Source organism: Amphibalanus amphitrite, unplaced genomic scaffold, assembly GCF_019059575.1.
Source record: "Amphibalanus amphitrite isolate SeventyFive unplaced genomic scaffold, NRLGWU_Aamphi_draft 000025F_arrow, whole genome shotgun sequence".
NCBI lineage: Eukaryota > Metazoa > Arthropoda > Thecostraca > Balanomorpha > Balanidae > Amphibalanus > Amphibalanus amphitrite.
Window position 1 is genome coordinate 612,840 of NW_024881521.1, and position 17,341 is coordinate 630,180.

General features: G+C 48.4%; 2 protein-coding genes across 11 annotated transcripts; one reads left to right on the forward strand and one right to left on the reverse strand.

Moving 5' to 3' along the window:
- Nucleotides 1-30: 30 nt before the first annotated feature.
- LOC122393839 (non-structural maintenance of chromosomes element 3 homolog) lies at nt 31-8,591 on the reverse strand. Its single transcript, XM_043390251.1, has 7 exons — nt 8,543-8,591; nt 4,631-4,700; nt 2,599-2,838; nt 2,002-2,179; nt 1,489-1,577; nt 993-1,124; nt 31-724 (listed from the first exon to the last, which is right to left on the reverse strand). The coding sequence occupies exons 2-7, from the start codon at nt 4,688-4,690 to the stop codon at nt 617-619; spliced, it is 807 nt and encodes a 268-aa protein (XP_043246186.1). The 5' UTR covers nt 4,691-4,700; nt 8,543-8,591; the 3' UTR covers nt 31-616.
- Nucleotides 8,592-8,701: 110 nt separating this feature from the next.
- Nucleotides 8,702-17,137, forward strand: LOC122393891. Of its 10 annotated transcripts, none has more exons than XM_043390404.1 (5): nt 8,702-8,719; nt 13,763-13,867; nt 14,274-14,382; nt 14,669-14,856; nt 16,108-17,137. In XM_043390404.1, exons 2-5 carry the CDS (start codon nt 13,784-13,786, stop codon nt 16,246-16,248), a joined length of 522 nt encoding a protein of 173 aa, XP_043246339.1. In that variant the 5' UTR covers nt 8,702-8,719; nt 13,763-13,783; the 3' UTR covers nt 16,249-17,137. The 10 variants fall into 10 exon arrangements, with proteins under 10 accessions (XP_043246339.1, XP_043246269.1, XP_043246320.1 ...); XM_043390334.1 differs by lacking the exon at nt 8,702-8,719 and adding an exon at nt 8,743-8,763; XM_043390385.1 differs by lacking the exon at nt 8,702-8,719 and adding an exon at nt 8,804-8,862.
- The last annotated feature ends 204 nt before the right edge of the window (nt 17,138-17,341 follow it).

Here is a 17,341-nt window from a genome sequence, read left to right on the forward strand (position 1 = left end):
CACGATTCTTCCAGTTCATCACATAAGATAAGGAACAACGTTGTATCTTCGCGAACAATCAAAGCACAATCAACACACCGTGCACAGACACTCGATGCCGTGAAAGCTCAGGTACAAGCGAGGACGAAGCCGCTAGAGCGCCCGGACGAGCTATGGCTTTTCCGTCCGAAAGTCCGAATCGGGTGCGTTGATCACGGACGCAGCCGGGGCAACATGTGATGAGTGAGTGTGGTCCATATGGTGGACAAATCCAGGCACAAGCGAAAACCCCGGGGATAGTCGGGTGGCAGTTATGAAAATGACATCGAATGCAACGTAATTGTTCAGTATGAGGCGCTACTTTGACAAGCCTGTCATCGGTACATCAGAACCACCTCGGTATCAAATCTCACACAATAATCTCATGACGTTGGGCTTAGACAGAAGGTCTGAAGCACCTCTTCGCCAACTGATTCCGAACTTCAAGCACCGTCCGCGCTCCCAGCACAAAGTCCCGGGTCGAACACTCTCCACCTCGCGGCGCTACCCGCGTTACCTTCCACAGCTTACCAGTTTGTACTGCAGGCTCCTCTCACACTCTGAGCCGCGGGGCGCCCGTGGCACGGACCGCGGGCCGTCACTGCTGCTGCCGAGCCTGTTCGCGCTGCTCGCGGGCCTCCTGCAGCTGCAGCGCGCGCTCATACTGCTCCTGCCACTGCTCTGGCTCCACCTCGTCACCCCAGATCTGTGGGGAGGGGGGGGGGGAGACGGGACGATCAACGGCGCTCGCAGGGCAACTAGAATACATTTAGTGATATCGGTGATAATATACACACCCTCTTCGGGACTCTGGAGTTTCTCACTCAACTCCTCCCTCTAAGCGTCCCGCTTACGTAACTTCCCTTGTGTAGAGTTCCTAAATCAACCCACCACTCGTTAGCTTACCATTCATACTTCCATTACTTTCGAATGCTTCCCCAATTTCCGTTCACTCAGCTCGAAGAGTGTCTCACCGTACAGACGAACTTGAGCAGGTCGACGGCGTCGACACCCACAGAAGCGGCGTCTCCCCAGAAGAACCGTAGCACCGTGACACCCTTCACCACCTCCTCCTCTTTACGCAGGTAGCCGGCGCGACAAAACTCCTGTCGACGTCAGAAGCCAGTTAGTCAAATCATAGCCGGCGCGACAGAAATCCTGTCGACGTTAGACAAACTACACATTATAGCTGTCGCGACAAAACTCCTGCCAGCGTCAAACACGAAAGATCATAGCCGGCGTGACAGAACTCCAGTAACACCTCAGTGAGGCGTTCAGCTGCCGTGACAACAGTCATATCAGTCACTTATCAGTCATCAGTCACACCAGTCATTACTCGTCAGCACGGTCCGCCACCCCTGGTAAAAACCTCGGTCATACGTTCCTGACTAGCCTAATGCACTTCTCACCGGCCTCATAATTAATGGTAGTGTGAAGAGGCTGACTAGCCTCACAGCCCCATTGACTTACCTCGGTCACCAGTTTCCTCACGTTGCCGAAACACTCGTGCTTATGGTCCTTGTGGACGCCCAGCTTTGACAGGAACCTCCACAGCGTATCTACCCGGCGGAATAGGGACGGGGAATCGCTCCCGTTAGTCACACAAATACAGATCCACGGCGGCGCAGCACCAGCGCTCGGAGCTCAGACTTAAACTAATGAGATTACTGACGGAACCGGTCGTCATGTCGCTCTACCACAGCTGCGGGGAGCGCATCGGTTTCTGTGGCTCATCACCGCTCCGAACATGTCGGATTCAAAACCGCAGGGGTTCTGTCTATACCCGTTGCCACAGATCCTGATACCTGGAGACGCTAAGTTACACAGGGCCACCATACAGGACAATGATACTCTTTATTCTTTGATCATTGATTCTATTGTGATACGCAATTCTAACAGCAAAAATAACCCGCATCTGACAGATAACAATGCCACGTACCGCGTACGTCCGTCCGCCGCAGTCGCTCTGATTTATCTACGTACCCTCATCCACGCCGGCGTCCCCACTCATGAAGATGAGCGCCAGTATGGCGACGAGCAGGCCGTGCTTCTGAAGCTCGGACTCTGCGAGCAGTGGCGGCGCATTTTCCACCACGGGGAGCTGGTTAACTAGCAGCAGGTCCCGCTTGTTGGGCAACACCTCCAGCGACATACCAAACACCTGGGGATGACGATGTTAGAGTTAGCACGGCGGGGAGGGAGGGGTAGCTCAGCTGGATAAACCAGCGAAGGGTCCAGTGATGTCGGATAAGACTTACATTTAGTTAGGGAGAACGAACACTGGTAGCAACGGGAAGCGTACCAACATGTGCCTACAGTGAGAAAGCGAAGTGGGGAGGGCCGAAGGGAGGAGAGAGAGAGAGAGAGAGAGAAAAAGGGAGGGGGAGGAGAGAGAGAGAGAGAGAGAGAGAGAGAGAGAGAGAGAGAGAGAGAGGGAGAGAGAGAGGGGGGAGAGAGAGAGAGAGAGAAAGGGATGACACACAGGCATAAATCCCAATCTATTACGCCTCATCCGCTCCCCCCAGTTAGCTCAGTTCCCTACCCGGTCGGCCCAGAGAGGACACACGCCGCCCCACTCACGTCTCTCAGTTTGACGTCGGCCGCCTGCAGCACCTGGTTCACGTAGCCGCCGTGCTGCGGCTCCAGCGCCAGGCGGCGCACCTTCTCTCGGCGCAGCGGCTCGCCGCGGCCGTGCGCCGCCAGCACGTAGCGCACCACGCGGGCGGCCAGCCGCTCCTCCTCGACCGGAGACAGGCGCCGCTGAGAGCGCCGCTGGGTCTGCGACTGCGACTGCGAGAGTGACTGCGACAGCGGCCCGTCCTGGCGGCGGAGAGGGAGTCGCACAGACGGGTTACAGGCGGTGAACGGGTTATCAGGCGGGGAACGGGAGTGACACATAGGTGTTATATGTGGGGGAACGGAAATCACACAAAAGCGTTACATAGGTATGGGGAACGAGAAGCGTACATAAGCGTCACAGACGGGAAACGGATTTGAACATAGGGGTTATTGACAGGGAGCGGGATCATTTACCTTCACAGGTTATACACGGGAAACGATAGCCGCACTCTTGGGTCACCCAGTGCCTGGGCCATTGGGACCGAGGCATCGTCCATAATATACAGGGTGTCCCATAAGTTCGTTCTCACATTATGTTTGCATGTGAAACAGAGTACATTGCGTTTTGGTATATTTATGACCCCTCAATGTGCTCCCCATTTAATAGGCAAACACATGAATGCATGCTGCGGCATGCCAACCGGCATGTTTGGCTGCATAGCAGGCTTAAAGTTAACCCAGACTGACTTGACATGCGCCGTGAGCTCCTCGAGGCTGGAACAGCGCTACGCTTCGACGAGCCTCAACTTGAGCATAACCAACAAATTTTTATGAAATTTTGATCCGATGAGGTGCCTGGCATGTGATCTTGCCACAAACGCCTGTCACAGTCTGCTTGCACCGCTTTTAAGCTTTGCTTGACCTGTGCACTGATGCACTGTCTTGCCTGAAGATGGGCCTACGACCTCCCGGATGCCATTTTCTCCTCTATAAATGTGTTCATACTCGCGGTTCGAGTTCAGCTTGAGGGCTGAAATTCCTCCTGGATGTTCTTGGAAAAGCACTCTGCTTCCCAAAACTGTTTCTGGGTTGCCACTTGTAACTTGATCAACTCCAGAACGCCTATAACCCCACAACACAGTGACCCTGGCCTCTTGCATAGGAACATAACGGGACGAAATGAAGGCCTCCTCCTTCGCCCTTATGGGGTTGTTTTCGGGTTTGGACGGGTGTTTCATCTCGAACGTGGACTAGTTAGTCCAGATGACCTGGCTGATGTCATCAGCCCCCTAGTTTTGTTTAGCCTCAGGCATAACGAAACTCATGTTTGGCCATTTTAAGACGTTTTTGACTGTTTTGTGCCCTCCGGTAAGCAAAGCTTAAGTCACCTTGAGTTATGTACCCCGAAAGAACACTCTTAGACAGCTGGTAATCCATCCTGAAAAGTATGTTTACCAACTTTCTAACCCTTTGACCTTTTTGATGGCCACTTTGGCGCCACACAGTTTTGGCCACTTGGCTCATTCCTGAGGGCTGGCTAGAAAGAGGATAAACTTGCAGTGATTGACTCCCAACAAATCATCGGCGTCACTTGCTGACTGTGCGTCCAGTTAGCGATGGATATTGGCTACAGACTGGTAGGCCTCAATCACCCTCAATCGTCGCGAATGGTCACGTGCTGACTAAATACTGAGACGTACCCGTATCGGAGACCTCTATGTTGCGGCGTTAGCCGTGTCTGTAGGAAGCGGGCTCTCTAGCAAAAACTATTTTGTCTACAGAAATTAGCTACTGTGGAGCATATTTCTACCACCCATGGCAACCATGTAAGCTCAGTTACGAACCAATTTCAGCGTGCCTTTAAGCAAGAAAGCCTAAAAACGTAAAATTTAGGTGAGAACGAACTTATGGGACACCCTGTAGATAACATAGACCGTTACAGACGGGATAGGGACGGACAAGACCGTCAGTATTAGACTGTCGCACCAGCTGTCGTCAGCGGATAATCAGTTGGATGCCCGGTGAGTCAGTATTGGGGACGACCGTCACTCACGTCATCATCCTGCGTGGCTCTGGTCCCATTCTGAGACTGTCTCGGTCTTCCTCGCGGCATTCTTAGAAGCCTGCAAACAAAACAGGTGAGATGAAATCACACGCATGGGTTGTCACCCATTTCCAATAAAAATGAACTCAATTATACTGGGTGATTCATTGGCCAATAAGGAAAGAAGTTTACAGCTAAAGCTACGCAACATAAGTTAAAAAAACACACACACATGTGCATGGACACTGGACAGTAGAGTCGCAACATTAATTGACAAGGGTGAGTTCGTCGTGCAGCACCATCGAAAAAAAAAATCGTTTTCATCTGAGAATCATACCGTGAATAAAAGATGCATGCTAAAATAAATGCAAAGCACACTTCTTAAAAATGGCAAACATTCATCCACACACACACCAATGAGCCCACTTACAGACACACACAACCGTCCCTCGCAAAGATAAAGCAAAGTCCGTACCGAATAAAATCGTGTGGCATGGCATACAGGACTAACTAGGCAGTTCACGGATCCAAAGTGCAGAGCGATCAAGCTGCGAGGTGCGAACCATATTGCCCAGGAAGCCAAACTCGGTTGCATCTCCCCACGCCGAGGGGCAGAGCACTCAACGTGAACGTGAACAGCGTCCCACCAAAGCGTCTGGAGTGTAATGTAGAAATTATTATTAGACCAAAAGATGGAAAGGCTTTCGCCGTGATTCCCCGATGTAACAGACTACCGGTCCCTTATGACGACCCTGCACATGAAATGACTGAAGCCACTGTGCTCAAAAGTTATCTGCATCGCAGCAGCTCTGCAGCCACGGGCGTCACTTTATTGATGAAATTTTAGGATAGGGCTCTAATGGTTAACTTTAGGATACAAAAGCCATTCTCACCATGCAGCACCCTGGGGATAAGGTTAAAATTGTGAAATATTTGGTACGGCTCGGGTCCTACCAAGCCTATACCATAGAGCACCCATGTCTGCAGCCATGTGAAGGTGATGCCCATAAGTGAAATCAAGCAGCTGGAGGTGCAGGAAGCCCGTGAGGAATGCGATCATAAACTTACCCACGTGGTATATTCCAAGCATTGGTACCAGTGGTCCCTGACTGAGACTCACCAGATGGGCCAGCAGGATGGAGTTGCTGGTTATGAGATGAGCTACGCTTAGGAGGCATCTGGTGGGTGTGTATACTATAAACAGTAGGTGTTGGCAGCTTATGGTGGTAATAGTATGACTATAGGTAAGACAGCTAACAATAGACCTAGCCAATGCCACACTCAACTGACAGTACCTTTTCTGTATTTGACTATATTTAATCCAATTCCAACAGTAGGTATTGTTGACCAGGGGTCACCAATAGAAAACCAAACAGCAAACTCCAGAATCTGGCAGTGCACATAATACATATTACTGAGAGCTGTTCACGGGTCCTCTGTGCGGTCGGATCGTACACAGCCTCCAAACTCCGCCCACCGCGTCCCTACGTCATCCCTCCGTCACCGCACACAGCGACCGCTGTGGTCGGTCGGAACACGGAGGGGTGTTCATGGGAACTGCAAACTGCTGAGGGAGGTGTGTGCGGTGTGTGCAGCAGGCGTGGGGGTAGGGGATGGGTAGGCGGTTCTGTTCTGACGTCACGGCTGCGTGCGGTGACAGTCCGCTGTGGCCAGTCCTGACCGGCCACAGCGGTCGCTGTGTGCGGTGACGGAAAGCTGATGCAGGGACGCAGTGGGCGGAGCTTGGAGGCTGTGTACGGTCCGATCGCACACAGGGCCCGTGAACAGCCCTCGGGACCGGCCACAGGGGACCGTCCACCGAACGCAGCCGTGACGTCAGAACCGCCTACCCATCCCTTACCCCCACGCCTGCTGCACACACCGCACACACCGCCCTCAGCAGTTTGCGGTGCCCGTGAACACCCCCTGGTCCAATCAATAAATTTTTGAATGACCGCCTTCCCACTGAGCTAGACTGGAAAAATCTATACACTACGCCGGACGCCTAAGGGACCCTCAAGCGCCGAAATTCGGCGCAAGCGGTTTTGCGTAGAAATTTTAGCACAATTCGTGCCGAAAGTTGAAGCTTATTCGTGTCATATTGTGTCTACCTTTTTACCATTCACGCACCTACACATGCTTATCTATGCCACCAACGTTAAAAAGTTAGATAACAAATAACAAAGAGACTGGATAAAAAGCATTGAACAAGAATGCTTTCCCGACAAGAATGTTTTTCTGTCGCTATAGTCACGGCTCAAAGTACGGCTCTAGCGAGATTAAGCGGTAGGTTTTGCACTTTTACATTTCCGGTTATATCTCAGAAACTAAACGATCTACCATGAAGCCATTTTACACGATCATGGCCGGCTTGTTACCCAACAAGTCGATCGCATCTTCAACACTTAAAAGCTTAGAACGACGAAGATATAGTCTGAAGTACACTAAATTTTCTAGGTGCAAAACCTACCGTTAAACCCGCGAGACCTGTACCTACTTCCAAAATGAAATGAGAGATGACATGAGCCTGCGATATGGATATGGCACTTATAAAACCATGACATTTTCGCGAGCAGCCCGTAGGGCGGTATTGTCTCATTCATTCCAGGACATAAAAGACATAAAGCTCGGGAATATCACTCGACATAGCAACAGCACTGGATAATAGACAATCATCCAGAGCACTGAACATTGATCATCAAACTGAACTGCATGCAAAACTTCTGAATGTATCTTCAGACGACTCAGCGAACAAGCTTCCTCCTAATGTAATTGCACCCCACATTACAGGGCATGGACAGGAACCTTAGGTCTAGTAGTTTGACAAGTCTTCTTGGGCCCTGTGAAACCCCACTTATAGACTGTTTACTATGGCTGCAGACACAACTTCAGCAATTAGGAGCCTGAAGATCAACCAGCCCAGTCTGCATTTTAGCTCCAATCATCTGACAGCTGTCACAAATGCAAACCCAGGGGGCTTGGGCAGGGGCAGACCCAGTCACCGATCAGTACTTGACCTGGGCTAATGATTTGAAAGTAGAGTGCAGCAATTGAAGTGAGCTAAGGTTGGTCTAAGGTAAGTTCTTGCCATCTTGCACAGAAATTTCTAATATCATCTGTTAGTGGCTAGTGCCAAAATTTCTTTGTCCACCCATGTGCCAGAATTTTTGTGCAAAATTACACCAGAAGCTGCACCAAAATTTCAGCGCATTCTGTCCATCACTCAAAACATGTCAAAGGCAACATGGATCATCTGGTCACTAAAATGGCTAATGCAACTTCTGCAGAGATGTTCAAGCCATGCTTGACAAATGCTAGGCTGACTCCTTAACCTTGGGCAGCCTGAGTGATGAGCAAGAGGGTTGTTCACGGGCACCGCAAACTGCTGAGTGCAGTGGCCGGTGTGTGCAGCAGGCGTGGGGTTTAGGGGATGGGTAGGTGGCTATGACATCACAGTGTGGTGAACGATTCCATGTGGCCAGTCCCGATCGACCACAGCGGTTGCTGTGTGTGGTGACGGAAGGCTGACGTAGGGATGCGGTGGGTGGAGCTTAGTTCTTAGCTGCTACTTCTTGGCTCCTCATTGGTCGAATTCAACTTATTCAGCCGGTGGTCTATTCGTTAGACCAATGACTAATGAGACGAGGCCAAGAAGCGCCAGCAATAATTTCCTTGTATGGGGAACGCTGACAGCATGCTGATATAAAAACAGCGACCAAACAGAGCTAAGACTGACTGAACAAATCTAATCCAACTACAAGGTTATACTGATACTACCAGTTCATCACTCAATAACTACACTCAAGGCCACTTCACTTTAAATTTATGATTATTTCTATACTGCTTTCTAATCCATTGGCCTTGCCTGAGATTTTTTGCTCCTCTTTTTAGCTCAATGGCAGCTCAATGGCTCATAGTCACCGTGAATGGCTCACTTGAGTTGTTGTTGTTGTTGTTGGAATAGGACGCCGGCTCACTTGAGCTCCTACCTAAAAGTTTCATTTAACGTGCTAAAGACGCTCATGGCGCAGGGCGTATTATGTTCGCTCACAGGATTTGCAGTTATATTGCATTCGCTAAGTATCTTCTAAGCCAATTGTATGCGAGAAATGTTACAATTCAAACAAACTGCTAGGCAACAGGTTGCTACTACTTTATCTTCTGAACAGCGACGCTTACCACATACCCGTCAATACCGTTGGCCTTGGTTCAACTCGTTCAACTTGGGTTCAACGGCTAAAGCGAGAGAAGGAATTCGGAATTTTTCTTATTTTTTTTTTAAATCAGTGTGTACATTTCAATTTCAATTGCTTGAGTTACCTCAGGAAGTCAGGACTTCTAAGCTTTTTGAACTGCCAGCCCAAGCCGGCCCGGGGATAAAGCACTATTTGAATATTTTGCTGGATATTTTTCTTCCAAGCTCAAATTGTCTTAAGTGTTTACCTAAAAGTGTGTTTGTGTGTGTTTGTTCATGTAGACCAAGATGGGTTATGAGTGAACATTGCTTTTTTACAGTACCTACCTACCTATTGGGCGATGAGCCTTGCTGGATGTTTTACCTTAACTATAACAGTTGCAAGTGGGTTGCGCTGATGTGGGCTGTGGCCTTGTCATTGACAATTACCTTACCTACCTTACCTTCAAGGTGTTCGGGTTAAAGAAGGCCACTTGGCCTGAGGATCCCGCTCTCATCAAGCTCGTGAGGATGTACATACTGGACTCTTAGGGTAAAGGGATGTCATACATCTTGTTCTTCCAGAGTTTGTCCAGTCGCGCCTTGAATTGGTTCACCGACGTCGCTGACACCACAGAGTCTGGAAGTGTGTTCCAGTCGTTGACTATTCTGATACTAAAGGAGTTTCTGCTCACAAGTTTTCTAGCATGTGGTTTGCCCAGCTTCCATCTGTGTCCTCTTGTCCGGTCAGACTCGTTCAATGTCAGAAACTTCTCCGGTGTCAGCGCCATGCCTCCGTGCAACAGCTGGTACGCGGTGATCATATCTCTTCGGCGGCGGCGGCAGAACAGTGAAGGCATTCCGAGGCTATGTAGTCTTTCTCGATATGGCAAGTGTCTCACGGACGAGACCATTCGGGTCGCCCGGCGCTGAACTCGTTCCAGCCTCTTCTGGCTGCCTATAGGTACTGAATGGTCCCCATATCGTGTTACCGTATTCCAACAACGGCCTGACCATAGCATTAAAAAGCAATGGTAGCGTGGACTCGTTGATGTTCGCAAAAGAGCGTCTCAGTACAGCCAGGGTTTGACGAGCTTTTGACACGGCCGCTGATGCCTGTTTCTTGAAGTTCAGGTCGCTGTCGATCACGATCCCAAGGTCCTTTTCCTCGTCGCTCGCTTCAATCGGGGTACCGTGCAGCGTGTAGGTCAGGTTTGGATGGTGATGGCCAGTGTGCATTACCTTGCATTTCGCGACATTGAGCGGAAGCATCCATTTCCGAGACCACTCACCAAGCGCATCGATATCGGCTTGCAGGCCCACGTCATCCCGGTTGCCCACCATCCGACGGTAAATCTTCGTGTCGTCGGCGAAGAGCTTGCATCAAATTTGCATGCTGTTAAATGATTTTAAGCCTTTACCTACCTAACCTACCTACTTGAAGTTGCATATAACAGCAGCGAGAGGTACACAGACTATAATGCACAACATTGTATTACCTGACGACTGTCAGTGAGGTGGGGCTATGCCTAATTTATGATGTGATGCCTCTGCAGTTTTGCTGCTGTGTCAGGAAGCTGTTGCATATCTTATTTGGAGCTGTGCTAGCCTTACCTCAGTGCAGTGCTTATCGAGGTTATGGTGGCTGGTGCAACATGGCCAAAGATAATGGTCATTGGGACACAGCATGAGCACACTGCAGTCTGCTGTCCCCTCAGGAAGCTATTGGTCTTTTAGCACTCTTAGATATCTTCCAAGCTTTGGGGACCAAATTCAAGGCCACATTGAGGTTGGTTTTATTTTCTTAGTTTTCCTAGATGTATTCTCTGAGTAGAGGCATGTGATGCATACAGCGTGTCCCAGAGTTGACCGAACGCTGTTAATCAGTGCATAAGTTAAGGGAAAAATAATTGCAGTTTTTTTTTCTTTTTATCGTCCGATATAGCCAGTGAGGGTAGCTTCGAAATGGCACATGCAATAGACACGCTAGCTACAACATTAGCCGACAATTGTAGCTAAATGCCAGACGATGATGGCTTCAGTCGTTTTACGGGTCTCCCGAAACTGGTTGTAAGACGGTTTTCATTGACCTCTTGCCGGTGGATACTATAAATATTTTCAATTAACTTTGCATCCAAACTGTTCTCAGGCCATGAGGCATTTTCTCTCAAAACCAAAAACTCTGCCTACACCACTGTTGCGCTGTTTTTTGACATCTGAAGTGGAGAGCCTCCATGCCTGAACATGACGTGACCTTTGGCTTCCAACAGATTTGGTTTCCAAAACAAACCCGTTTATGGCCATTCAGTTCACGACAACCAGTTTTTGTAATGCGTGAATATTACCGCAGTAGCAATATGTGTTAACGGTCGTCTTTGGGGCATCGTATCAAGCTGAATGAGTGCACCGTGGCTCAAAATGCCTCACACTTTGATTTTCGACGAGTTCCTGGCCGTCTCCGCTGTTGGGGCGTTGTCACCATCTGACGTCCACACACGACTTTTTATGTCGCTTCAAAGGGCAGAATACCTTCGTAGGACCACAAAGTGTGTTTCCATTCACTTTTTTGTTGCATATGTTATGATTTATGGCTGCTTTGTAGTGATTTGCGCTGTCTTTCCGTTAGTTTTGGCATATTTTTCAGATGAGGGGCCCCAAATTCCAAAATTTTGTCGAAGATAGTGGTCAAAAGTAGACTGATGTTTCGTAGCTAACCCTGATCTGTCGTTTAGCTTGTTTTTGGGTAGATGGGTGACGTTTGTTGTCCATGACATGGCAACCACCCGCTTGACGACTGGTGCATGCTCTTTTTTGGTCGCGGCCCAGGCTTGACGATCAGCTTATCTCTTGCTCTCTTTGGCTTCGCTCGCTGATATAACTGCAGTTTGCTCACCCCTGCCTGCTTGCAAATGAGCTACTGGAGCTCTGCAGCAAGAACCATGCCGAAAGTCCGTTTACGAACTTCAGAATTATTCACCATGAATTTTTTTTTGGTTGCTGAGGCTGAAAACGAAAAAGGACTAGTCTTTGCTGACTCTGGATAATAACTGACTCGAGTCGTGACCGGTCACCAAAAACACACAGTCTCCAAGCTCGATAGCTAAGGCATGTCTTATAAAAGTATATCTAATTAGAATCGAGCGCAATCGTACTTTTAGCCAGGAAATGAATGTTCGCTCAATTCTGGGACACCCTGTACATTGTCATCTACAGGGTGTCCCAGAATTACCCGGACATTGTTAATTAGCGTATAAAATAAGGCAAACATGATTGCGCTTTTTTCTTTTTGTCGTCCTATATAGTCAACTAGGGTGGCTGTGAAATAGCACATGCAATAGATACGCTTGTTACAAGATCAGCCGACAATGATTGAAAATGCCAGCCATTGCTGGTCTCAGTTGTTTTACGGCTCTCCCGAAACTGGGCGAAGGCCTGTTTTCTTTGACCTGTTGCCGGAGGATAATACGATCATATAAGATAAACTTAACATCAAAGTGTTCCCGGGTCATAAGGCTTTATCCCCCAAAACAAAAATTGCTGCCTACACCACTTTTGCCGCGTTTTTTACATCTGAAGTGGAGAAGCTCCATGTCTGAACATGGCGGGACCTTTGGCTTCCAATAGATTTGATTTCCAAAACAAACCCGTTCATGGCCATTTGGTTTACGGCATCCAGTTTTTTTACTGGTAGAATATTACCGCAGTAGCACTTTGTGCTAACGGCTGTCGTTGGGCCATCATATCAAGCCCAATGAGTGCACGGTGGCTCAAAATGTCTCACAATTTGATTTTCGACGGGTGCCTGGCCGTCTCTGCTGTTGGGGCGTTGTAGCCATCTGACGTTCACACAAGCCTTTTTCGGGCGGTTCAAATGACAGAATACCTTCGTTAGACCACAAAGTGTGCTTCAATATAATTTTTGTTGTATATGTTATATTTTTGGGATGAATTGTAGTGATTTTCGCTGCTTTTCCCGTAGTTTTCGCATCTTTTTCAGGCGAGGGACCCCAAATTCCAAAATTTTGCGAAGATAGTGGTGGAAAGTAGACTGATGTTCTTTAGATAATCCTGATCTATCGTTTTGCTAGTTTTTAGCTAGATCAGTGACGTTTGTTGTCCATGACAAGCAACCACCCGTTTGACAACTGGTGCATGGCCCTTTATGGCCGAGCCCAAGCTTGTCAATCAGGTTTATCTCTTGCTCTCTCTGGCTTCGTTAGCTGATATAATTGCGCTTTGCTCAATCCTAACTGCTTGCAGATGAGCTGCTGAAGCTCTCCAGCGAAAACCATGCCGAAAGTCCGTTTACAAAGTTGAAAACGGGAGTTGATTGACCATCGTTGCCTATAAGTGGCTTAAGCTGAAAACGGAAAAGGACTACTCTTACTTGACTCTAGATAATACTTGACTCGAGTTGTTACCGGCCACCAAAAGCACACAGTCCCCAAGCTTGATAGCTTAGGGATATCTTATAAAAGTATGATGCTTGTATATCATTAGAATCGAGCGCAATCGTACTTTTAGCCAGAAAATAAATGTCCGGGTAATTCTGGGACACCCTGTAGCTTCATGTCCAATTTATCGTGTTAAAGGTTGCATTATCATGCAGAAGCCTTCACTTTCATCACCTGGCTTCTGCATGTACTCACCCTAACAATAGACCAACCAACCAGGCCCTGTGTACCAGGCCAGCCTTGTTGAGGTCACATGCTATTCATGTAGGTATTTAGATTTAACACTGAAGAAACTGGGGTTGTTTTGGAATCGTCATTATGGCCAGGCTCCAAGTTCCACCACAGGCTAAGGTGGATCAAATGTTTTGTAATCCAATATACCTACCTAATCTATGGGACAAATGATAAACTAGTTGACAGTCAGTCTGACTGAATGTGAAATGCCCATTTAGAGAATTGTATAATATTTTTACCTGTCAATGCCCAGTAGCTGAATGTTAACTTTTGTTTCAGAATTGAAAAGGAGACTGCAAAATGATCATCCGGTCCTGCTGGAGTCCTTGGATGTTTTATGACAACACCAGACAAGGAAGCCATGCTGTGGCCGCATACTGCTTGGTGAGTGTCTGGAGCACTAGTTTCCTGTCTAGGAGCTTCTGGTGATCCATTTTTTTAATATATTGTCCTTTGTACATTGAATATGAATTATGCATTGCTATTTGGTACTAATACAGGTAGGTACCCAATGAGCAGAAGAACTGCATTTATTCAATATTCGTGACTATCCTGCTTCTATCCATCCTAAACTATTTCTGCGTCACCTATTTTATGTGTAGTTGATTACCGCTCATTCCTTGGCTGACAATGGCCACCATGTGACTGACTTCTTTTTTATAACTTAGGTACTGATGTTGTGCATCGATACCCCGTGATGACTTAATTATTCACTTTATCATTATCAGCCTATGCTGTGGATCCGCTCGCTTCATGTCTCACACCGTCCGTCCACTGTCTGTGTTCCCAGGTGATGAACATCCTGGCGATTGTGTTCGTCATCTACCAGATGGCCGGCGGAGAGTCGTCCCAGTTCTACCTGCCGCTCTTCGAGAGCAACAACGGCGGATATAGTAACTGTGAGTGCTGGGACGGCGGCTGAGGCTGGATTGCTGGGCGGCAGCGGAGGCGGGATAGATGAGGCTAGGCCGACTGGCTTTTAGTTTGGGTCTTTATTATATATGTTTGACTCTGTGACTTGGCTGTGTCTCGGCAACCGCGCCTCCGTCTGTTCTTGTCGACTTTCAAGATTCGTTTGCTCTTATCTTATTTGATAGGTAGTTAATATGCAGTCAATAAATGACCAGTCAGCTCACGATCGCTATCTCTGAGCCGTTTCTTACCTGACCGTCTGTCTACCCACAGCGACGTTGGGCTGGGGCCTCGGTCTTATCCTGTACTTTGTGATTTTCGCCTCGCTCACGCTGATGATGTCGTCGGGCGTAAAGCGCGAGCTGCGCTTCATGCTGCTGCCGTGGATCATCTACAACTTCCTGTTCGTGCTGCTGATGCTCGTGTTCGGTGGCTGGCTCGTCTACACGTACTACTCACTGGTGGGTATACACATACTGCATCGCGGATCGTTGCGTTGGTAGTGGTGGACTGATTTGACTCTCTCGGTGTGAACGTGTATTATTCATATAAGCTCAGAATGGGTCAGACGGTTTTATTTGGTGACCGTGCCGGTTAACCCTCGCCCGCACATGGGGGGGGTGGTTGCCACCCCCCCCCCAGGTAGTCTTTCTGCTCTGCACTCAACATTTTTAGAGCTAGAAGGCTGATTTTTGGTATAGCTGCTCCTCTATTCTTTCTTGATGTCCACTGAAAATTTCAAGTTTCTGTGATTTTTGGTTTCGGAGATATGACCTTGTTTTTCAGGTCATGTCATGACCCAAATGGCCAATTCTCAACATCTTGCGTTTGCCATGGGCCTTATGAGCTTTTGACACCCTGATTTCGGCCTTTTTTGCCAGTCTTACCTCCTACCTATCATGGAACATGTTGTTCGACGATGTACAGGGGTCAAGGTCAGGGTCAAGGTCAACCTAGGTCACCTAAGATAATTGCGTTTTAGGCAAGCTGAATTTACTTTTTTTGAAGTTTTTTGACTGCATTTTTGGTAAAAGCTTCTCAGATCATGATTTTATGTAATATGGACCCAAAAACAATCGGTGCACACATCAGTATACACACAGACACACACAGACATACAAACACATATAATTGACCTTGACCTAACTTGACCTGAAATGACCTCAGCAGCAAAATTCTGGTCGGGTAGTGTGACAAAGAGGTTCTAGCTGGCTTGGCACCAGAAAACAGCATCGTCATCGGTATTTGATAAGCAGCACACTTGATATCCAACGGTGACCCAAAACAGCAACATTTTTTAGTTTGACCTGACCTGGAAGGTCAATGACTGACCTGAGAAGGTAAAACTGGGTATCATTGGATTCGTCTCTTCCCAAAGAATCTTTTTGGTCTTTACTGCTAAGCTCTATCTCCAACAGGAACGAAATGGCGCGGGGGGGTGGCAACCACCCCCCCCATGTGCGTTCTAGGATGGGAAAATGGCATGTGCGGGCGAGGGTTAAGTCAAGGGTGCCGACATGTGTGAATTAAATTGTTTCAGTATTAGATCGGACGGCACTTCGGTTGTAGCGTCCAATCGATGACATACTGCTAACGTAACGCCTATATACGACTGGCTGATGGACCACTGATGTACCGTAGACGCTACACATTGATTGTGTACCTCTTGATTACCTACTGCGCCGCTGACACTACTACCACTGTCGTTTCAGCTGTACTCGGTGATGGCGCTCGTCATCCTGTACCTGTTCGCGGCGCTGCACTTTTACTGCCACCTGTGCGTCTACTCGCAGTACCAGCTCATCAAGTTCAACCAGATGCCCATCATCGAGGTGTACTACCCGCAGCTGTGAGCGCCGAGTGCGGTCATGGTTTCGAGTGCTCATCGGTGGCACGCGGCGCTAGCGCTGGGTGCCCGAGGCAGTGATGGGTATTACGGTCACCAGTTGGGACTCGGCCTGCCCTGCCGCCGTTGGGAGAGATGTGGTAGCGGCTGGGTCTACTGCTTTTAGTGATCGGTTGCTGATGAGTGCTCTGGTCGTCGCTGCTACTTTCAGACGATCGGGATAGGTGTTGACTGTTGACCGATCCACAGAACGTGTTCTGAGGAAACGGAGTTTTCTCTCCCTCATGTATCTACCTGCCCGTTCTGCGCAGTGTTGAGGCTTGTATCGAGGCGGGCAACAGGCTCGCGCCTCCGTCCGTCCGTCCGTCCGTTTGTTGTCTCCAGCGCTGTGTAAATACGTCCGTCCATCGGCTTTCTGCCGAACATCCATTTTGTCTGAATCTCCCCGGCAGTCAGCGTTATCGAGACTGTTTGTAACATTCCAACTTGTCGGGTTGCTTCTGATAGCCGAGGTATTACTGCTGGTATGTAATTGATGTCACCAAATGTGTCGACTCTGGAAGCGTGCTGGGACGTAGCTAGCTGTTTGTGTAATCCATTCGCAACTCGCATGCTTGCGAGTTCATCTGGAGTGCTGGTGGCTGCTGATTTAGTCCGTCCAATGCACCCGCAGTGAATCAATAATTGATGTGCGTTGTTTTTTAATTAAGCTCGTACGTTGCACACCCCGTTCGTAGTTCTGTTTTAGATTTGCACGCTGAGCTTTTTGGCTAAATATCGCTTACCATTCCCCGTGAAATACGCTGGGATTGCTAGAGAATCTCATCGCTTATCATATTTCATCGTAGTTTTCTACGCAGTACGCGTATTTTTGGAATATACTGCCTATTATACAATCGGCGTTTGCGTCGGTCTACAACTTTTGTGGAAGAATCCGAGTGGAGAACACACGCGGGATATATGATCGGTTGAGCTTTCACCGTTGTCCTAGCACTTCGACAAGCGTAATCTGAAGAGAATGAAACTAACCTCTGGTGATGAGAGCTTTCAAAAGCTGCGTGGCTTTTCCCTGGTTCTGGATTTTGTTGTGAAAATTCAAA